A 24,319-nucleotide genomic window follows, 5' to 3' on the forward strand; every position below is an offset into this window, starting at 1 on the left:
GAAGAAGCCCGTGACGGGGTGAAACCAAGGCCTTTCTAGGGGGGGTTTCCAGGATATATAATATCTGTGATGCATCCCCTGAAGACGCCTGTGACAGGGTGAAACCAAGGCCTTTCTAGGGGGGGTTTTCCAGGATATATAATATCTGTTATGCATCCCCTGAAGAAGCCCGTGAAAGGGTGAAACCAAGGCCTTTCTAGGGGGGGTTTTCCAGGATTTATAATATCTGTGATGCATCCCCTGAAGAAGCCCGTGACAGGGTGAAACCAAGTCCTTTCTAGGGGGGGTTTCCAGGATATATAATATCTGTGATGCATCCCCTGAAGCAGCCCGTGACAGGGTGAAACCAAGGCCTTTCTAGGGGGGGTTTCCAGGATATATAATATCTGTGATGCATCCCCTGAAGAAGCCCGTGACAGGGTGAAACCAAGGCCTTTCTAGGGGGGGTTTCCAGGATATATAATATCTGTGATGCATCCCCTGAAGACGCCTGTGACAGGGTGAAACCAAGGCCTTTCTAGGGGGGGTTTTCCAGGATATATAATATCTGTTATGCATCCCCTGAAGAAGCCCGTGAAAGGGTGAAACCAAGGCCTTTCTAGGGGGGGTTTTCCAGGATTTATAATATCTGTGATGCATCCCCTGAAGAAGCCCGTGACGGGGTGAAACCAAGGCCTTTCTAGGGGGGGTTTCCAGGATATATAATATCTGTGATGCATCCCCTGAAGAAGCCCGTGACAGGGTGAAACCAAGGCTTTTCTAGGGGGGGTTTCCAGGGTTTGGGGTCTTGTTCAACATTTTTGCTGCAGTGACTGATAAAATTTGGAATTATCACCAGTTTAGTAAGAAATATGAACTTTTACGGATAGTTAAGAGACTTGAGCCCTATATCTATCTATGTATATAGATACATATACAGCCGTAGCGCGCTTCTCCAGGACAGCGTCTGATGGCGCCGTCCCAGTCCGCCCCCTCTTTCTTCTGGCACGGCACTTCTGCGCGTATCGGGGGTTACACGCGTGGCCTGGCCCTGTGAGCGCCATATGCATTTTCGAAAGGGCCCGGTCATGCGCGTAACCCCCGAATTTTATGCGCACAAGGATTTTAAAATTAGAATGTCATTTCCTACAACAGGCATGGCCAATTCTGTCCTCAAGAACCACAAATGCGTCAGGTTTTCAGGATATCCCGAATCTATATGTTTATGACAGATGTGAATGCTCTGCTTCCACTGTATGTAAATATAACTCATGCATATTCATTATGCCTTTCCAGAAAAGCAGGCCTGTTTGTGCTGCTCCTTCATTGGTTTGTTCTCAGTCATGGCCTTACTGTCCTTATTTGAGTTTCTGTGTCTTGTCTGGCAGTCGTTAGAAGCAGAGATTGTCTTACTGCATAATAAGCCTGGTAGCACTATGCAGATCTCAGTAATATATCCCTGTCTGAGTGCTCTGTGGGTTTCCTATTTGCTTTTTCTTTTAAAAAGGTTTGCTCCGAAAGTAACATTTTCAAGCAGTGCAGGGCAGATGTGCTACCCACTGTTTGGAGGATGAGAGGTAGTACTGCAGCTTTTAATCCTGTGAACAGGACCATAAAACCCTTTAGAGAGCTGTGAAAAGGCAAACTGTTTAGCTAGAAGGTCCCATTCTGCTTGGGTGTCTGTTTTACAATGCTGGGTATTTATGGCTGCCTTTGAAGTGGCTTTTCTAGTCTGCTGCATCAGAGAATTCAGTTACTCTTTGTGCTGGAGAGAAATCTTTTTAAGTATCACTGTCCAGATTCCTGGGTCTCTGGAAACCAGGTCAGGAAAAATTGCTCTTGATATTTCATTGTTTTCTTAAAAAGTAAGCTATAAAACATTGTCAGCACTTTTTATTAATTGAACTACTTGTAACCTTTTTTCTTTTTTTTTTAAATGGGTAAATGTTTTCATTCATAAGCAACAGTCTTAAAAACTTTCCAAATGATGCTTAAAAGCATTAAAGAAAACATCTAAGATATTTACTGTGAGGAAGGATACATGGATTTGGAACAGTTTCTTCTAATGTTTTCAGTGGCTTTTAAGTAAGTGAAGATCTGTATGTGGAATACAGGAGCAGAATAAAATAATGGCTTCACTCAGTGTAAAGTTTATGCACTGCTAATCCGTTATTTTAAGGTGCATGAGGAATAACTAACGCCAGTCCTCCAGGACCAGAAACAGGTCTGCTTTTCAGATATTCATGAGATATAGCTGCATATATTTGATGAGAGAGAAACCAAGCTGATTAGCATATTTTTGGTTCCTTTCTCTCTCCCCCCCCATATATATTTCCAGCACAGATAAGATGCCCTCCTGTGTCTCCCTTTAAAGAAGATGGGGAGTCATGGCTTTTTCCTTCTAGCATGACATAATGTGTGTAACTTAAGGGCAGATGCTTGGTACCGATCTGGTTTTCAGGATAGCAGATTAACTTGGCTCTTGGAAATACAGCTCATGAATATTCAGTATGGGTATCCTGAAAAGCCGAGCTGGCTCTGGGAAACCTCAAGATGCAGATCATATAGGTTGGTCTGTAGGTTCCTGATCCACAAGTCACTGAAAAACTAAATAATATCTAATTTACCAGCAAGTACTAAAAGAAATTATTAAGAATCAATGGAAAAAGTATCTGACGTCGACACAGAAGTCTGTTTAAGCACATGTGACTTTACAATTTACTTGTTTTTACCAAGAGAGTAGGGATTTTTTAAAATTTACATGTACAACGAGGGAACAGATGAATGGATAATGAAGTCCCAAATGCAATTACTTTAAAGAAAGTATTCAAATAAAAATTGCTGGTATTAACGCTGTAAATCATTGGAGTGACTACTCATGTATTTTCTTCTCCATCCAAATGCCTTCCTGGCATTTTGTGACATCAACAGATTTATTTTGTGCTTTATCTCTGTATATTGAGATGTGAAGCCTGCATTCACGAGCACATCTCGTCTGGTGATATTTTACATTCATTTCCCCATGCCAGATAGCTGTGGATTTGGATTATTGTGATGTGTTGATTGATTACAGCCGTTAAGTCTCCTATAGTAATCAGTTTCATCACTTATTCTCAATTCGCACTTGCACCTTTGATTTCTCTTCCACAGGCGCGTGATGTGGCTTGTCGTTGACTAATGAAGAACAGAATTGGTTTCGGCGTGAGACAAACGGAATGCCGGCACCAATCCTGAAACGCATTAATCTTTAATAATCCACATCTGCATGTTTATAAATGATATAACCAGGGGTTGTTAATGTTGATACTCCCCCTTCCAAACACAAAGTGACAGAGGAGTTTGTACTTGCAAACTGCATTAAAGGCTTATGGATAAATGTGCGGAGAGTGACCTTGCTGAGAGTGCTAAATTGATGAGTTTTAAGTTGATTAAGAATTCATGAGGGTTTGCAAGGTTCTTCGGCTGCTTTTGTCACCCCCTTTGGACTGTGTGGGACAACATTGAACTGTGACAAGGTTAACTGTGAAGGCTTAGGCACTTTATAGAGAAGGCCCTTATACCAAGAGCTAGTTTTCACTTCTGCAGTACACAAAGGGGGTTATCAAAAGACACCCCCCCATTATCTTTTTTTATGTCTTTCATATTGTTAGGTATTCTAAAGTTAAGTAGTGACTGATTATTTTTTTTAATACTGGTGGTACCTTCGTAAGTGCAGATCACATTAGTGACAGTCTCCTACTGTTTTGCAACAGTTGACTGCAGAATAGTTCCATATTATAAGTTTAGAGTGTACATAATGCAGTACAGTAAATGCTGAGATTACATTGAAATTGCCTAAAATATGTGTCTATATTTTATGCATGTAATAATTGTAACAATTTGAAACCAACTTTCAAATCTATCCACAATACAGCATTTGCCTGTGTAAGTGGAGGTGCAGAGATTAATGCTAGTATTTTATAAACCGCTGCACGTTTTATAAAATACCCCGTATTTCTGCTCCAAAAGTATGTAGGCATGCTTCAGTATACATGTTTATTTCCTGTGCGAGAAAATGCATTCTTTTCCCATTTTATAAACATATGTCTGCATATTTTGTGCATGAAATAATTGTGATACTGTACAAATAGGCATGCAGAATTAAACATGGAGGCAGGTGTTTTATAAAACATGCAGGAGTACTTGAAATTGCTGGTTTTTTGATACCTCCACCAGTTCACCTAGACCATCTAGCACTTCACACTGTAACCCTGCAAGTTCTCCCAGACCTAGACCCTGTCCCTAGAGCACCACCTTTGTTCCCCAGTAAAACGTAGACATAAAACCAAAAATACATGTGTACTCATGACATTTATAAAATAGCATATAAATGTGTACATGCCACCTACGCGAGCAACCCATTTGAAAATGTACTCCTTTGCATGTAATGACCAGAATAAACTGCAGGGGTAGGCATTTATAAAATATGCACTTACTCCACTTCTGAAAATACTTGCATAGGTATTTGGAATCACTGGTTAACCTTGACCCTCCAGCACTTTACCCTGAACCCTCGCCAGTTCACCCAGACTTTCCACCCAAAACTGCAAAAAAAAAAGTCAAGTCCATGCTCAATTGTGCAAGTCAGTAATGCATGTGCATGCACTGCTTCTAAAAGAGCATACCTGTGAACCCTGACCCGGAATACTCCTAGAGTGTCCCTGCTAGCCTTTGCATGTGATACCACAAGTACGCACGTACTCTCGAGGTTTATACTGCTTACGGATATGCATGTTACACTCACCGGCCATGGCAACCCGCAGCCGGCACCACTCACCCACCACCTCTCACCGTCTCCGGCTCCCAGTGCCCTCACGGCAATAGCCCGATGCTGCTGCTGCACTCCATCTCTGGTCCGGGCCTCCCGCAGACCGCGTGGCAGCTGAGACACCGCCGACCACCCCTCCCATCCAGGCCCTCCCTAGGAGCGCATGTTGCCTTGGCTCATTTTAAAGGGCCAACAGCAGGAAATCAGGGTCCAGCCCATTGTGATGACGTCTGGCCCTCCAGCCTATAAAAGGACCACCTCTAGCTCCAGCTGACTGACTTGGCAACGACTTCCTTGGTTCCTGCTTTGGAGGTTCCTACTTCAGAAGTTCCTGCTTCGGCCTCCCAGTTTCAGCAGCCTTTGCTCCCCTTCTGGGTGACAGCCGTCAGACCCTCATCTCTGGCCCTGGCTCTGGTCTGGCCTTCACCTCCATCTGCTGCCGCTTGTCTTTGACCTCTGACCGGACCTGACCTTTGCCTGTTGCTGCCTGCCTCTGACCTCTCCTTTCCTAGTTGCCTCCTGCATCGTCCATATCAGGCCCAAGACCCAACATCGCCATCCTCTGGCCGCTCTCCCAGGACCAGCCATGGAGAGGCCCGCCTAAGACCAGCTGGCCCCGGCACCCAAGGACTCAACCTGCGGGGATCGTGGGCTGGTACTGGTGAAGCTCCTGTCTGCCTGCTTCCCGTCCGGCCTCGCCTCCCAACGGTGGGGACCTGTGGAGCTCACCCTCCACAGGTTGCGCCTCGGGCCAAGGGTCCACAAACCCTAAGAGCATGCTATTTTTATGTACACAATCCCCAAGTAACTCTTTGAAAATAAACTCCATAAAGCTCAAATCGCACAAGTCATGATAATGACTAACATTGTAGTCTATTTTTTACCATATTCTTGATAAATTTGCAGTTGAAAGCAGGTATTTAATTAATTAATTAATTTAACATGTTTTGTACACCGTCATTCGGTTTCGCCATCATAACGGTTCACAATAGTTACATTAGTTAAACAAATGCTGATTATTGATAATTGATTTTAAATCCCCTTCTTTGTAGTGCAGTTTACATCACAGGTGTTGAGTTTAAATATCACACTTCCTTATTGCTGGCTATATCTGCTCTGGTTTTCAAAATAGCTAATAAGAGCTTCTTAAACCAAAATATAATGTAAAGAGTACTTATTGTAAAGTCCAAAAATGTGTTGTCATACAGTCCTGGCACAGCTGTGTTTCAGCACTTTAACTTATGTTCAAACTTATGCAGAAGAATCAAGTGTACCCCACTTCTTTGCTGTTCTGAAACTGCCAGATGAAGCAACAGAAGACATAGAGGCCAACCCATTCATAAAATCCTTGTCCAATTATAGGTGGAACCAACTCATGAGTTCCTTCGATATGAAGAGCACAGAGGCAGTCAATATGGAAACCCCCTTAGCCACAGGAAAATCTTATATCCGTATATAAAACAATGATTCAAACTGTGTTGCAGAACTCTTCTTTTTATCGTTCTAAATTGCGTCTATGAGAGGTCTCCCAGGATATTTTTGAAGTTCACTCTCCCATTCAATTTCGCTGGTGAAACTTGTCAAATATACCGTATCTAATATATGTTGGAGGTCATCCTCCAGACCACACAGCAAGGGGTTAACATTCTCTGGTTGTATCACCTGACCCTGTGGGGGAATGTTGAGTCCTCAAGGGCATCTAGATAGGATATAACCTCCCTATCTGTTCAGAACAATGTAACTGTATATAGGGATGGTAACTTTTTAAAATGAGTGCGTGGGCACCAATATGGAGGAATTTTAAATCGTGTGAGGTCCATGCATATGTGTGCGCCTAATTGTAAGCGCTTACGTGAGCAATCATATTTCACATATCTTCCTTAGTACTTTGCTTTAACATTCGTAGGTAAGCGCTCATGTGAAGGACATTCCCAGTTTCACCAATTAGTCCACCAGTTTGCCCAGTCCATCACAAGGTTATCCAGACCCCCTCTGACTCTTCAGACCCTTACCCAGTCATTTGAGTCCTAAACAGAGTTACAGCTCATCAAGAGCAGAAGAACATAAGAACATGCCATACTGGGTCAGACCAAGGATCTATCAAGCCCAGCATCCTGTTTCCAACAGTGGCCAATCCAGGCCATAAGAACCTGGCAATTACCCAAAAACTAAGTCTATTCCATGTAACCATTGCTAATAATAGCGGTGGTTATTATATAAGTCAACTTAATTAATAGCAGGTAATGGACTTCTTGTCCAAGAACTTATCTAATCCTTTTTTAAACACAGCTATACTAACTGCACTAACCACATCCTCTGGCAACAAATTCCAGAGTTTAATTTTGTGAATGAAAAAGAACTTTCTCAGATTAGTTTTAAATGTGCCCCATGCTAACTTCATGGAGTGCCCCCTAGTCTTTCTGTTATCTGAAAGAGTAAAAAACCAATTCACATCTACCCGTTCTAGACCTCTCATGATTTTAAACACCTCTATCATATCCCCCCTCAGCCGTCTCTTCTCCAAGCTGAAAAGTCCTAACCTCTTTAGTCTTTCCTCATAGGGGAGCTGTTCCATTCCCTTTATCATTTTGGTAGCCCTTCTCTGTACCTTCTCCATCGCAATTATATCTTTTTTGAGATGCGGCGACCAGAATTGTACACAGTATTCAAGGTGCGGTCTCACCATGGAGCGATACAGAGGCATTATGACATTTTCCGTTTTATACACCATTCCCTTTCTAATAGTTCCCAACATTCTGTTTGCTTTTTTGACTGTTGCAGCACACTGAACCGACGATTTCAATGTGTTATCCACTATGATGCCTAGATCTCTTTCTTGGGTTGTAGCACCTAATATGGAACCTAACATTGTGTAATTATAGCATGGGTTATTTTTCCCTATATGCATCACCTTGCATTTGTCCATATTAAATTTCATCTGCCATTTAGATGCCCAATTTTCCAGCCTCACAAGGTCTTCCTGCAATTTATCACAATCTGCTTGTGATTTAACTACTCTGAACAATTTTGTATCATCTGCAAATTTGATTACCTGACTCGTATTTCTTTCCAGATCATTTATAAATATATTGAAAAGTAAGGGTCCCAGTACAGATCCCTGAGGCACTCCACTGCCCACTCCCTTCCACTGAGAAAATTGTCCATTTAATCCTACTCTCTGTTTATTTATTTATTTATTTATTTTATTTAATAGTTTTTATATACCGACCTTCATAGTAAATAACCATATCGGATCGGTTTACAATTAACAAGAAAATAACTGGGGTAACAATTCAAGTACAGCAAAAAACAGTAGGTAGGAATGAGTCAAAAAATAAAAAAACAAAAGTTACAATCAACAGGGTAAGAGAACTTGGAAGCTTGCAACAAGCTGGAAAGAAGATAAGGCAGGAAATAAATATGAGGTGATACCATAGGGCGTACGGGTTAAAGCATAATGGTGCTTTAACCTGGAGGTGTCAGAGTCCATTAGTGAGTGTAATCACCATAACAGGTAAGAGTGAAGGACAACTAGTGATTGTCTGGTGGGTCGGCGAAGGCTTGGTGAAATAGCCAGGTTTTAAGTCTTTTTCTAAAAGTTAACAGGCAAGGTTCCACTCTAAGACTTGAAGGGATGCTATTCCAGATGGATGGGCCAGCTATCGAAAACGCTCTGTCTTTGGTCGTCGAGAGGCGTGAGGCTTTAGTAGGGGGAAATTTCAGGGTGCCTTTGAGAATATCTCTAGTTGGTCTGTTAGAGGAGTGGAGTTTGAATGGGATTTCCAGGTCGAGTTGAAGATGATGATGGATAGTTTTATGTATTACGGTGATTGATTTATATAGAATTCTGAAGTTAACTGGTAACCAGTGTAGGTTTCTGAGGATGGGAGAGATGTGTTCGCCGCGACTGGTACTTGTCAGCAATCTCGCAGCCGCATTTTGTAACATCTGCAGTGGTTTGACAGTGGATTTGGGGAGGCCTAGGTAGAGGGCACTGCAGTAGTCTATTTTGGCGAACAGTAGCGCTTGGAGGATTGTCCTGAAGTCGTGGAAGAATAAGAGTGGTTTTAGTCGTTTTAGAATCTGTAATCTGAAGAAACAGTCTTTGGAGGTTGTGTTGACCATTTTCTTCAGGTTTAGACGATTGTCTAGTATTACCCCAAGGTCTCTAACCTGTTTCCTGTCTTTTAGCCAGTTTGTAATCCACGAAAGGACATCGCCACCTATCCCATGACTTTTTACTTTTCCTAGAAGCCTCTCATGAGGAACTTTGTCAAACGCCTTCTGAAAATCCAAGTATACTATATCTACCGGTTCACCTTCATCCACATGTCTATTAACTCCTTCAAAAAAGTGAAGCAGATTTGTGAGGCAAGACTTGCCCTGGGTAAAGCCATGCTGACTTTGTTCCATTAAACCACGTCTTTCTATATGTTCTGTGATTTTGATATTTAGAACACTTTCCATTAATTTTCCTGGCACTGAAGTCAGGCTAACCGGTCTGTAATTTCTCGGATCTCCCCTGGAGCCCTTTTTAAATATGGGGGTTACATTAGCCACCCTCCAGTCTTCAGGTACAATGGATGATTTTAATGATAGGTTACAAATTTTTACTAATAGGTCTGAAATTTCATTTTTTAGTTCCTTCAGAACTCTGGGGTGTATACCATCCGGTCCAGGTGATTTACTACTCTTCAATTTATCAGTCAGGTCTACCACATCTTCTAGGTTCACCGTGATTTGGTTCAGTCTATCTGAATCATTACCCATGAAAACTTTCTCCAGTACGGGTACCTCCCCAACATCCTCTTCAGTAAACACTGAAGAAAAGAAATCATTTAATCTTTCCGCGATGGCCTTATCTTCTCTAAGTACCCCTTTAACCCCTCGATTATCTAACGGTCCAAATGACTCCCTCACAGGCTTTCTGCTTCGGATATATTTAACAAAGTTTTTACTGTGAGTTTTTGCCTCTACGGCCAACTTCTTTTCAAATTCTCTCTTAGCCTGTCTTATCAATGTCTTACATTTAACTTGCAATGTTTATGCTTTATTCTATTTTCTTCTGTTGGATCCTCCTTCCAATTTTTGAATGAGGATCTTTTGGCTAAAATAGCTTCTTTCACCTCCCCTTTTAACCATGTTGGTAATCGTTTTGCCTGCTTTCCACCTTTCTTAATGTGTGGAATACATCTGGATTGTGCTTCTAGGATGGTATTTTTTAACAATGACCATGCTGGCTAACAGCCCACTGTGCGCTGTGGTACTGGAATTAAAATATGGATTTATACCAAATGTTGGCCCTTGACATGCCTTAACCCATCACCTTTTTTTTTTTACCTCACACACACGCATATATGCACATAATTTGCACTTCTAATATGCACATGGCTCATGTGTAGCCCATACACTCACATATACAGGTCTATTAACACCAGCAATGCTTTTAAAATTCATCCTGTAATTTTTATTTTTTTTCTGTACCAACTTCCCAAGTAAGGAAACCTTACAGGCTGTCATAGGAGAGTTCTGATTCATTTCTGTTTCACAATAAGTGTTTCTCCTGGAGGTATGGCGGTCTCCACCATGCATGCCTGGTTCTGACCCTGAACAAGCAGAGAAGGAGAAAAATTCCATCAATATAAAGATCCAACATTGTTCTAATGGGGCCATTTTGCCTTAAAAAGTGCTGGAAGGTATACAGTAATTTCATATTGCATTTGGCTTGTGTTACGAGAGGAACGATGCATGACAGAATATGTGATTATAATGAAATTAAATGCTTGTGTTAAAGCACACTCAGAGCAGTGCAGTTAGGTTTTTATTACCATATGCTTGATCATGCGTATATGCTTGTAACATACATAAACACAAAAGTAAAGCCCACTATTCATATTCAGTGGGTATATATATGTATATATACTGTATATATGTATTTATCTATATCATTATAGATATTGGTATGTTTATGGAGGAGTTAATCTCACCAATGTCCCCATTTCCTTACTAGTACAAGGCTCCAGTTTCCTCACAATGTAGAATGCAGGAAGGAAAGGTTTTTTTATGAACAATAAGTGCCTAGAAATAAATACGCAGAACTAAAAAATAGTTTTGCCAGATCTGCCTTTATAGGTCAAGTCTGTCTGGAATTACACTTCTGTAGCGCGGGCGAGCGGGGAGGCCCATTTATATCTAGGGCCCCAGCAGTAACTTTAATTTCCATCTTTAAAAATTAAAAAAAAAGAAAAGAAACTGAGAGGCAACTACAACATCAGGAGGAGAGATGACATTGCGAGAGAGAGAGACCACGCCCCCTCCCACCCTTTCTGTTATATAAACATTTTCCAAGTGTTATACCCTTTTTAGTTTGTTAACAAGTTTAATTTGTAATTGTTCACTGTATCAGCTCCAGCTGTTTTTTGTTCTATGTAAACCGGTATGATTTACATGTAATGTAAGAATGTCGGTATATAAAAATCCCAAATAAAGAAATAAATACCAGAGAAAGTACCAGCAAGCCAAACCTGCAGTAAATGTTCACAAATGGCACTTGTTATAGCTCAGAACATCTCCGGGCGCCTTACAACTGAATCTCGGAGCCATTGCGCCAGACGTGCACAGCAACACCCTCCTTATGCTTCAGCACTTTTGAAAATATTTGTGTGGCATAATCTGTCTGCTAATGATGCCCTAGGCATGTGTGTGCCGTGAGTGGTGTAAGTGACCTGTGTTAACATGGGGCTGATGTCATTTTTTTGTGGTCTCAAGTCGCTGGATTTATTTTGTCCTGCAAAAGTGTTCATTCTAATGCAGGCACTTACTGTCTCGCTGCAGCTGATGCCTGAGCAGCATTCGTGAATAAATCCGGAGCTTTCTTCCACTGCGCTTGAGAATTCTGAAAGGGGCTTTTGATTCAGTGCTTAAGGCTGATGCTGGTCTTTAAGTTTATCCTATGTGACACTTTAAGCCTCTGGAAAGAAGGCGTCAGCAGTCTCGCATAGACCATGGTAGATTTGCATCGTGTTGTGAAGTGTGCAAGTGATACTTCTTTTATAAACTCTGGAAACAGCCAGAGAAATAAGGAGGCAGATTCTGGCAGTGACAAAACCCAAATCAAAACAATCAGTGTAGCTCACCTTAAATTCAGGTAACACACAGTCCTTAAGCACAAGAGGTCTCTGCCTGCTCCCCGGGGCCTGCTTAATCCTTCTAGGCCCTGAGTTTTTATACTCAGGTGAGGGGTAATCTGGTGAGGATTCCCTGTGAGTCTGGATCTTAAGGAAGACCGGGCGAGACAGCTGTGCCCAGTCCCTTAAGGTAGACTGAGGGAGTTTCCTGCTGACTCCCTCAGTCAGACAGAAGTGACCAGCAACAATGTTGACGTTAGATATCTTGCCTGTCTTTAAACTTCAGAAATCCACTATTGGCTAAAATACCAATTACTTGTTCTCGACCACAACACAGCAGCTGGGAACAGTGAATAGTAAATTGCCTTTAGGGTACAGTTTTCCTATGGGATTTAAGAGCAGTCCCTGCTGATTGTCCATAGACCAGGGCTTCCCAAACTTTTAGCCACTGTGACCCCATTTTAGCACTTGAAAATGGATTGGCAGAGTTATGGTCCTCCCTCAACAATCATTCCATGCTTGCCCTTCCCACACTCTAGATCGTCTCTCTCAACTTCCACCCTCTCCAGTCTGTCCTTTCTGTCAAACTCCATCCCCTCCAGAAGACCTCCTTCCCCTCCAGCTAATCCCCTAACGTCCCCTAGCTCCTCTCGCCTTCCTAGACCATCTAGTCACTCACCCCCTCCAGCTTTTTTTGCATCCTCACAGCTGATCCTCTCTCACTCCACACCATTTTTATAATCCCCAGTTGATTCTATATCATCCCCTCCCTCTTACCCCATTACCCATCCCCTCTCTCTCACCTCCCATCCTTACCTACTGGCCTCCAGCTCTTAGCTCAAAATCCCCTCTAATTCCCAGCACCTCCAGTCCTCCTTTCCCTCTATGGCCATTCCCTCTCCAGCTGATCTAACCCTCAAACCCCTCCTGCATCCAATCCTTTCCTTCAAACAGCTGCCATGGTCAGGTCAACAGCAATATTTTTCTTTGACCCTGAACCAAAGGTCGATGGCAGCTGGTGGGACGAGAAGGCGTTTCCTCTTGGGTAGGTTGAGTGGTGGGTGAGGAGAGAAGAGCAATAGGAATCTCCACAGTCCTATGCACACTCAGCCCACCCTTCCTCCTCATGGTCCCAAACCTAACTATCAGCTCGATACTGTAACGTGCGGTTGGAGATTCCCCATCTGTAACCCGCTGTGGGCGCACAATTCGGATGCGTAAGGCGATCCTGCGATAGTCTCCAGTTTCAAGCGTCCTTAGCGCTTCTTGAAACCGACCCGTAACCCTTTCCGCACCCAGCATGTATATGATATGTAAATGAACGAATTAGCTATTTAATGAACAAATTAGCTATTCCCCTCCGATACTGTGACGCGCGCTCCGATTATCTCCTTTGTAACCCGCTATTTTGCCGCGTCCTTAACCTGTTAGTTTACCGCTACCCTCTACCTGGTGATAGTGTGGTGTTCCAACAGCAACGTACCGGACTGCACCATGGACGACCTCCATATATACTAACATTTGCAGCGTCCTTGAGCGCCGAAATCGCACGGGCGTATACAGGCGTGCATTCATTCACTGCCGGCGGGAGCTACCGGAGGCCGCTTTCGCCGCTGGCTCCCACCGTGGCCTGGATGAACGGGTGCCCACCCGCCCGCCGGCTCCTGCTGCCGCCTGGATGAACGGGTGCCCACCCGCCCGCCGGCTCCTGCTGCCGCCTGGATCGAACGCGCGCCCACCCGCCCGCCGGCTCCCGCCGCCGCCGGGATGAACGGGCGCCCGCCGGCTCCCGCTAGTGTTTACTTTTTTTTACACTTTATTCCCTTTTGTTTTAATTTTCGCCCTGCGCCTTGCTTCGGGAGGGGGGGAACCATCCACTTCCTGGTGCCTGTCATTTCAAATGTCAGTTGAAATGACATTTGAAATGACAGGTACCAGCGCACCCAGGATACTGTATAGGCGCTGTATAAAGCTCCTATACAGTAAAGTGGGTTGCGCGGGCCTAACGTTCCCTAACGCTTCGCAGACGTGGCATGCATTTGCATGCAATTTGAAGAGAGTATCGAGCGGTATGTGAGCAGGACTGTGCGTGCGGCAAATGAGGGTGCGCCCGGCAGTGCTGCACTCTTTCTAACGCGGCCTTACAGTATCGACCTGTATGATCTGCAAGCGGAAGCAGCATTAGTAATGAAAGTCAGTGCAAGCTCACAGGACCAGCAGCATCCCCAGTCCCTTCCTGTTACCATAGGAACTCATGCAGGGCCTGTGAGTGAGGGCCACACTGATCTTCCTGCTGGTGCCTGAAGACCTCTGCCCTTTCAGGTACTTCTGACCCCATTTTGAGAAGTCCTGCCATAGATTGTCACCAGTGGTAGCTGTTCAAAGTAAATAATATATTATCTTATTACATATGCCTGAGTTCTAATGCAAACTGCACTTGCAATTCTTGTACATTTTATAAAGTATTTGTTACATTTTATACTGCATTTTATTTTTTACAATTTTCATAAGTAGCAGTGATCCCCAATATTACATAATTTCCATCCACATCTCAACGTTAATTAAAACTCAAGAGAAGATAAGATGTGACCACGTTCCTCATCTTTCCTCTCCATGCCATAAACATGCAACTTGACCACAGAGAGACTCCTCATTCACTCATCAAGTAAATATCATGAGTTGTGAATGAAGGGAAATATTTATTTAAAAAACAGAACGCCATAGTTTTTGCATGCATCATGTCCTGTGTTAAGAAAACTGACCTTGGGAACGGTTTGTGTTTTACACTTGATATAGCGAGTGACTGTTGGACTTAATACATAAAGCTGGATCTGATATGACACTTCCCATGCTCCGCCCGCCTCTGCTAAGTGTGCTCCCTCAATAGAGGGGGCCTAGGATGTTCGCAAAGGTCACATAAGGCAACAGATTGGAGTTAAACGAGATGAATGTGGCTGGCCTCCTCTTTTATCATATTGCAGTCTGTATTTTCAGAGTTGTCATTGGCTCTGCTTTATCCTTGAAGTTTGAGGTGGTTTTTCAATTGTTGCACCTTTTCTCAGTAAGAGTGACCTCCTCTCTGTAGTGCATGCAAGAACAGTAAGCAGCAGATTGGATGATTATCTCCTACCACACCTTGCATTGCTTGGCCATTCAGTGCGTGTAGAAGTTAAGAACTGGGTATGTAGGACCTTCCAGGACTGGATATAGGGAAATAGCAGGCAGCCATTCTGGTTCAAACACTCCACCTCACACACACCTTTTTTATTACATAGGCACAGATTTAATTGAATGGTTTTATTTTCTGCACTGTTTATTGCAGATTAGCAAAGTGTGTATTTTGGAGCTGTAATATAAATGAGCATTTTATTGCCATGCTCTCCATGTTTGGATGTTTTTGGATCAGGAAGGCTCTTGTAGCATATGTACCCATTTGAGAATGTGAATGTCTTTGTGATACATGGACTATCTGTTGCCAATGTTCTTATCAATAATTGTGCATTATTGGGGTAACTTTCTAACCAGCGCATGGAGGTATATCTGTTACAAATGTTCTTATCAATAATTGTGCATTACTGGGGTAACTTTCTAACCAGCACATGGGGGTATATCTGTTGCCAATGTTCTTATCAATAATTGTGCATTATTGGGGTAACTTTCTAACCAGCGCATGGGGGTATATCTGTTACAAATGTTCTTATCAATAATTGTGCATTATTGGGGTAACTTTCTAACCAGCGCATGGGGGTATATCTGTTACAAATGTTCTTATCAATAATTGTGCATTACTGGGGTAACTTTCTAACCAGCGCATGGGGGTATATCTGTTACAAATGTTCTTATCAATAATTGTGCATTATTGGGGTAACTTTCTAACCAGCGCATGGAGGTATATCTGTTACAAATGTTCTTATCAATAATTGTGCATTACTGGGGTAACTTTCTAACCAGCGCATGGGGGTATATCTGTTACAAATGTTCTTATCAATAATTGTGCATTATTGGGGTAACTTTCTAACCAGCGCATGGAGGTATATCTGTTACAAATGTTCTTATCAATAATTGTGCATTATTGGGGTAACTTTCTAACCAGCACATGGGGGTATATCTGTTACAAATGTTCTTATCAATAATTGTGCATTATTGGGGTAACTTTCTAACCAGTGCATGGGGGTATATCTGTTACAAATGTTCTTATCAATAATTGTGCATTATTGGGGTAACTTTCTAACCAGCGCATGGGGGTATATCTGTTACAAATGTTCTTATCAATAATTGTGCATTATTGGGGTAACTTTCTAACAGTGCATGGGGGTATATCTGTCACAAATGTTCTTATCAATAATTGTGCATTATTGGGGTAACTTTCTAACCAGCGCATGGGGTATATCTGTTACAAATGTTCTTATCAATAATTGTGCATTATTGGGGTAACTTTCTAACCAGCGCATGGGGTATATCTGATGCAAATGTTCTTATCAATAATTGTACATTATTGTGATAACTTTCTAACCAGCGCATGGGGGTATATCTGTCACAAATGTTCTTATCAATAATTGTACATTATTGTGATAACTTTCTAACCAGCGCATGGGGGTATATCTGTTACAAATGTTCTTATCAATAATTGTGCATTATTGGGGTAACTTTCTAACAGTGCATGGGGCTATATCTGTTGCAAATGTTCTTATCAATAATTGTGCATTTTTGGGGTAACTTTCTAACCAGCGCATGGGGCTATATCTGTTGCAAATGTTCTTATCAATAATTGTGCATTATTGGGGTAACTTTCTAACAGTGCATGGGGGTATATCTGTTGCAAATGTTCTTATCAATAATTGTGCATTATTGTGATAACTTTCTAACCAGCGCATGGGGGTATATCTGTTACAAATGTTCTTATCAATAATTGTGCATTATTGGGGTAACTTTCTAACCAGTGCATGGGGCTATATCTGTTGCAAATGTTCTTATCAATAATTGTGCATTATTGGGGTAACTTTCTAACCAGCGCATGGGGGTATATCTGTTGCAAATGTTCTTATCAATAATTGTGCATTATTGGGGTAACTTTCTAACAGTGCATGGGTGTATATCTGTTGCAAATGTTCTTATCAATAATTGTGCATTATTGGGGTAACTTTCTAACAGTGCATGGGGGTATATCTGTTGCAAATGTTCTTATCAATAATTGTGCATTATTGGGATAACTTTCTAACCAGCGCATGGGGGTATATCTGTTGCAAATGTTGTTATCAATAATTGTGCATTATTGGGGTAACTTTCTAACCAGCGCATGGGGCTATATCTGTGCAGCTGCGGCTATGTTTATAATTTGCATGTATTTATGCACTCATGTTATAAAATAGCCTGGCCACACGCATGTGCGCCAGATTTTAGTGAGCACAAATGGTGGTCTACAACGTAAATCAGGGGATTTTAAAAGGGGAGCGCACCCATGCCATTTCCAGCTTTATCAGTTTGCCCAGTTAAGAGAGAGGTCGTGGAAATGCCCCTGCTTTAATAGCCTTCACTCCCCCCTTAAAACCCCGCAGATCTGCCTATTTATCGTTATTTTATAACCTACAAGCCTCTATAGCACAAGTAACGTCACGCGGCAGGGGGCATTAGAGCGCGCCAGACGTATTTATGTGCACATCTCAGCTTCTCGCCCCGAAATCCCCATGGCCCAGCTCCCTTTTGAAAACCTCCGAGCTGTGCGCACTCTGGATGATATGCACGTATCCGGGCGGTTTTTTAAAAATAATCTTTATGTTTGGATATTTTTGTAACCACTCTGAATAAAGCAAAAATTGAAATAAATAAATAAATACAGCTTATCCAATCACTTGGTTGTCCCATACCCAAATCAATTCATGAAATACTTAAGAAAAGAGATTATCGTTAAGAGAGATTTGATTTTCAGGTCCTAGAAAAGCCTGTGCCATATTATAGCTAAGCTTAAATAAATATTTAAAGTCCTGTCCCTGAAGGAGTCCTAAATGTACTTTGGACATTTTTTGAATTAAGAACCTCTCTCTTTAAACATTGAACTTCCTATGTTTTCAGTCTGCTTCTTTGTGCACTTCAAAGGTTTGGATTGTCGTCATAAATTTCATGTTCTGCCTGCCACGTAAGAAGGAGATTCAGTCTTAGTTCTGCGTGATTTTCATATTTTATACTGTAAAAGTATCTTTCCTGCCCTTTCATTTATCAGCTGTATATGGGTTTAATGCCAGCTTGGCTTGTGAATCAAGCCTTTTATTTAAGGAGTGTGGTATTTGTGTGGCCATGCACAGGCGGCACATCCGTGTCTGCTCACAAGCAATAATCCCAGGAGTGTGGTATTTGTGTGGCCATGCACAGGCAGCACATCCGTGTCTGCTCACAAGCAATAATCCCAGGAGTGTGGTATTTGTGTGGCCATGCACAGGCGGCACATCCGTGTCTGCTCACAAGCTCCACTTAACATTCTGTGAGATGACATCAGGGATTTTTTTCCCCTCTCGCTTCGAATCATTTCTGTATGGAGTACATTTTTCAGAGGGTAATATTTCTGGCAGCCTGGTCAGAGGCCTGTGTAAAGTCAGCAGGATAAGCCCTGTTCTTTAGTGAAACGTTGGTTTTTGTTTTAAAAAAAAACCTCCCTTGCAGAAATATGTCAGGAGATTTGCAGCTATAAATTGGATCATGTTGGCAAGGTTGGCACGTTGCTCAATATGAAATTGAACGTTTCAGCATGCCCGTTGCTAAGTAAGCTGTAAAGCACATTTTCTCCATGGCTTATAAAGAGTGAAAAAAAAGACTTATTTTTAACCCTTTCATTATCATATCGTATTAGTGAGTTGCCCAACTTTGAAAAGTGCAATAGAGTCTAATGCAAGCCTTCGCTTTTCTCTTTCTCTCCAATGTGTTGCAGGTAGCCAGATGCCACCTCAGACTCCCGGTAGCCAAGCAGAATCCAGTTCCCAGTCACCAATGCCGCAGGAGCGAGGTTTGTTGGCGTTTCTACCAGCATTTTATTAGTACATATGCATTTGGTGGGTGATGCTTGAGAAGCCTAGCTGCAGTTGCCAGAAACAGTTTGTCCAGAAGTCACATTTCATTAGGAAAAGGTGCCTGAAGGTGCCAAGAGAGTCATAAATATCTACTAGGAGGCAAGGGTAGTACGGTATAAATGTTCCAGTCTTTTTCATACCACTTTGAAGCCTCCGACACATCCCTAGGTTTTAGAGCAAATTGTGTTTCACAGACTGAACACTTGCATATACCGTACATACTTTTGGCTTCTAGCTAAAAAGGCTGAGACTTGAAAGCATGAGATCTGAAGGATTTTCAGTTTGGGCCTTTGTGAGAATCTATAGCTGAAAGCAAGCCATAGCAGGTATATGTATTCCCCTGCCAGCTGTGCAACATCACACACGGCTGCTGAAACGTTCAGAAAAGAAGTAAAACCGAACCAACAAATCTGAACCTTTCTCAGTTCAACTCAGACACATCCCAGCCTGTCTGGGATTATTTATTTATTTACGTTATATTCCATTGTTTCAAGCAGTTAAGTAGACTTCATTCAGGAACTGTAACATTTCTCTGTCCCCAGAAGGCTCACACTCCAAGAGCTAGATTTATCATTTTGATATAAATTTCGCATGAATAGAGCATGCGATAAAAAAAAAAAAAAGAGCTGGGGTTAGGGTAATTTTCTAGATATTTTCACATCGCAAGCAGATCCGAAGTGGAGTGGAGAGAGAGAGAGAGAGATCGCTCCTGTGGGGAGGCACACATTAGTCAACCATTTATACCACTGTGAACTAGGAACTCAAGGTGGTGGAGGTCTAGGGTATGGGGGGTAGTTTTACAAGCACAGTCAGAGCTAGGAACAGCACAGTACACATCCGTGAAGATTTGATGTGATTTGGAGTGAGGAAAGCTGCACAAACATGAAATTTGTACATTGTACTCTCGACCTAGCTTGATGCCCTCTTTACCTAGGTGCTATCAAGCTATTTTCCATAGGCCGCCGGTGCGCGCAGAGCCCCAGGACGCGCGTAGGTCCCGGGGTTTTTCGAAGGGGGCGTGTCAGGGGCATTTCAGGGGTGGGGGGGCAGGACCGGGGGCGTGCTTTCGGCCCGGGGCGTTTCGGGGTCGTGGCCGCGCCCTCTGGAACCGCCCCTGGGTTGAGTCTAGGCGCGCCAGCGGGCTGCTGGCGCGCGTGGATTTACGTCTCCCTCCGGGAGGCGTAAATCCGTGGATAAAGGTAGGGGGGGGTTTAGATAGGGCTGGGGGGGTGGGTTAGGTAGGGGAAGGGAGGGGAAGGTGAGGGGAGGGCGAAAGAAAGTTTCCTCCGAGGCCGCTCCGATTTCGGAGCGGCCTCGGAGGAAACGGTGACAGGCTGCGCGGCTCGGCGCGCGCCGGCTGCCCAAAATCGGCAGCCTTGCGTGCGCCGATCCAGGATTTTAGAGGATACGCGCGGCTACGCGCGTATCTTATAAAATCCAGCGTACATTTGTTTGCGCCTGGTGCGCAAACAAAAGTACGCGAACACGCTTTTTTAAAAAATCTACCCCTAATTATCTGCTGTCATTTGGATAGCCAGTCTTGCAAGGTCCTCTTGCATTTTCTCAAAATCCTCTTGTGATTTAACAACTTTGAACAATTTTGTATCAGTAAATCTGATGACTCAATTTTCCCATCTCTAGATCATTTATAAAAATGTTAAAAAGCAGTGAGTGATCCCAGTACAGATCACTAGGGCACTCCACTATTCCCATTTCTCCATTGAGAAAATTGACCATTTAGCCCTATTCTCTGTTTTCTATTTTTCAACCAGTTCTCAGTTCACAAAAGAACATTGCCTCCTATCCCATGACTTTTTACTTTCTTCAAGAGTCTCTCATGAGGTATTGTCAGACCCTTTCCGAAAATCCAGTTACACTGTATCAACTGACTCACCTTTATCCACATGTTTAATCACGCCTTAAAAATGTAGCAGATTGCTGAGGCAAGGCTTCCCTTGGCTAAATCCATTTTGGCTTTGTCCCATTAAACTATGGCTATATGTTCAGTAATTTTATTCTTTATAAAAGTTTCAAACCATTTTACTCTGCAATGACATCAGGCTCACTGTAGTTTCCTGGATCACCCCCAGAGTGCTTTTTAAAAATTTGCGTTACATTGGCTACCCTCCAATCTTAGATATACTGTACCTGCTTTTATGATAAGTTACATATTACTAATAGTAGAGCTGCAATTTCATATGTCAGTTCCTTCAACACTCAGAGATATATACTATCTGGTCCAGGCGATTTGCTACTCTTTAGTTTGTTAATTTGCCCTTTTACATCTTACAAGTTCACGAAATTTTGTTTCAGTTCCTCTGTCATCTTTCACAGGCTTTTTTGCTTCGAATGTACCTGAAAAAGATTTTAAGAACATAAGAAATTGCCATGCTGGGTCAGACCAAAGGTCCATCAAGCCCAGCATCCTGTTTCCAACAGAGGCCAAACCAGGCCACAAGAACCTGGCAATTACCCAAACACTAAGAAGAACCCATGCTACTGATGCAATTAATAGCAGTGACTATTCCCTAAGTAAACTTGATTAATAGCAGGTAATGGACTTCTCTTTCAAGAACGTATCCAAACCTTTTATAAGCACAGCTACACTAACTGCACTAACCACATCCTCAGGCAACAAATTCCATTAATGGACTATTATTGTGAGCGTCTTTTCAAATTCTATCTTTGCCCTCCTTATCAGTGTTTTGCATCTGACGTCCCAGTGCTTGTGCTGTTCCCTGTTCCCTTCATTCAGATCCCTTTTCTGAAAGATACTCTTTTGGCTAAGAGAGCCTCTCTCACCTCACATTTTAACCGTACCAGCCTTCCTCCTACTTTTATTAATGCATCTGTTCTGGGTTTCCAAGATGGTAGTTTTAAACAACTTCCATGCTTTTGCAGTTGCTACTTTCACATTTTTCCTCCACACTTTCCTCATTCTATCATAGTCTCCCTTTTGAAAGTTAAGTGCTAGCATCGTAGATTTCTTTAATGTCCCCTCTTCACATATCAAGTCAAATTTGATAGTAGGAGTGGAGTAGCAGCCTAGTGGTTACAGCAGACCCGGAGACCAGGGTTCAAATCCCACTGTCGCTCCTCGTGACCTTGGGCAAGTCACTTTACCCTCCATTGCCCCAGGCACAAACTGAGGGGCAGATTTTCAAAGCCCTATGCACGTAGGGGGGGGTGGGTTACGTGCGCCGGGCCTATTTTCAAAAGGCCCAGTGGTGCGCGTAAAGCCCCGGGACGTGTGTAAGTCCTGGGGCTTGAAAAAAGGTGCAGAGCATGGGCGGGGCGGTCCGGGGACGGGGCTGGAGCCTCCAGGCACAGCGGCCATTTGGGGCTGAGCCTGGGATCGCGGGCTGCCCTTTAAATGTGGTGAAGAGGCGCGCGCCGGCGCCCAGGAGCAGGCAGAAGCAGCAGAATGGAAGCAGGCACTGGCAGGGACGGCCTCCCTGCCAGTGCAAAGACCCCAGCTAACTCACGGCTCCCTGCCGGGGGCAGGCGCAACTTATAAAATAAAGGTATGGGGGGGTTAGGTAGGGGAAGGGAGGGGAAGTGGGGGGGGGGGGTGGAAGTAAAGTTCTCTCCGAGGCCGCTCCGAATTTTGGAGCGGCCTTGGAGGGAACAGGGAAAGCCATCGGGGCTCCCCTAGGGCTCGGCGCGCGCAAGGTGCACTAGTAGGCACCTCCTTTGCACGTGCCGACCCCAGATTTTATAACATGGGTGTACATTTGTGCACACCTGGTTGCGAACGTCTTAAAATCCGGCCCTGAGCTTGTAAGCCCTCTGGGGATAGGGAAATACCTACAGTACCTGAATGTAATCCACTTTGAAGCGCTGAAAAAGTGCAAAAAGCGGAATAGAAATCTAAATAAACAAATAAATGCTATGATCATTGTTGCTAGGTCGCCTCTCGCATCAAATCATGTATTCCATTAAGTATTAGGTCTAAAATAGTTCCCCTTCTTCTCAGTTCTTATACTAGTTGTTCTATGAAATAGTTATTTATTTCCTCTAGAAACGTTATCTCCTTAGCTGCTGGAGTACGTAAAATCACCCATCATTACTGTGTGGCCACTTTTGTTATCTTTCCTATTTTCTGTTAGCATTTCATTGTCTTTCTGTTCACTCTGGCCTGCTGGACTGTAGTACATTTCCACTGCTGTTCTGTTTTTCTTCTTACATTTACGGCCCGCACGTGCAAAAAAAAGGGGTTATGTGTGTGGCTGGGGCTTGCACGCATTTTAAAAGGGGCCCAGCCGAGCACATAACCCCTGTTATGTGCACAAGAGCTGGGGCTAGGGGAAGGGGCTGGAGGCGCCCAGTACAGCGGTCATTTGCCGCTTTGCTGGGGGATCGCGCGCCGGCAGGGTGCCAGCATGTGCTACTGATCCTTTGAAGGGGCAAAAGGTAAAAATTAGGGATTCCTAGAATAGGGATAAGGGGGAGGGAGGAGAGGGGAAGTAAAAGGGAGTTTAGGGTAGGGGATAGGGAAGTTCCCTCCCAGTTAGTTCCTTAATTGGAGAGGACTGGGAGAGACCAGTGAGCCTGACTTCAGTGCCGGGAAAAATAGTGGAAACTATTCTCAAGATCAAAATCGTAGAGCATATTGAAAGACATGGTTTAATGGGACACAGTCAACATGGATTTACCCAAGGGAAGTCTTGCCTCACAAATCTGCTTCATTTTTATGAAGGATTAATAAACAATTGGATAAAGGTGAGCCGGTAGATATAGTGTATTTGTCAAACGCCTTCTGAAAATCCAAAGTCCCTTATGAGAGGCTTCTAGGAAAAGTAAAAAGTCATGGGATAGGTGGCGATGTCCTTTCGTGGATTACAAACTGGTTAAAAGACAGGAAACAGAGAGTAGGATTACATGGACAATTTTTTCAGTGGAAAAGGGTAAACAGTGGAGTGCCTCAGGGATCTGTACTTGGACCAGTGCTTTTCGATATATATATATATATATATAAATGATCTGGAAAGGAATACAACAAGTGATGTTATCAAATTTGCGATGGAGAAGGTACCGAGAAGGGCAACCAAAATGATAAAGGGATGGAACAGCTCCCCTATGAGGAAAGGCTGAAGAGATTAGGGCTGTTCAGCTTGGAGAAGAGACGGCTGAGGGGGGATATGATAGAGGTCTAAGATCATGAGAGGGCTTGAACGAGTAGATGTGACTCGGTTATTTATATTTTCGAATAATAGAAGGACTAGGGGGCATTCCATGAAGTTAGCAAGTAGCACATTTAAGACTAATCGGAGAAAATTCTTTTTCACTCAACGCACAATAAATCTCTGGAATTTATTGCCAGAGGATGTGGTTAGTGCAGTTAGTGT

At 43.1% G+C, this 24,319-nt stretch overlaps 1 protein-coding gene across 3 annotated transcripts in view; it reads left to right on the forward strand.

The window, feature by feature from the left end:
• The window catches only part of ARID1B (AT-rich interaction domain 1B), a 1,291,555-nt gene that overhangs the window by 811,123 nt on the left and 456,113 nt on the right, over positions 1-24,319 (forward strand). For all 3 annotated transcript variants that reach the window (XM_029596714.1, XM_029596717.1, XM_029596715.1), the window contains exon 6: positions 18,833-18,907. In XM_029596714.1, the coding sequence (XP_029452574.1) occupies positions 18,833-18,907 (75 nt within the window). The remainder of the gene's footprint in view (positions 1-18,832; positions 18,908-24,319) is intronic.

The sequence above is a fragment of the Rhinatrema bivittatum genome, chromosome 3, assembly GCF_901001135.1.
Source record: "Rhinatrema bivittatum chromosome 3, aRhiBiv1.1, whole genome shotgun sequence".
In the NCBI taxonomy this organism is placed as follows: domain Eukaryota; kingdom Metazoa; phylum Chordata; class Amphibia; order Gymnophiona; family Rhinatrematidae; genus Rhinatrema; species Rhinatrema bivittatum.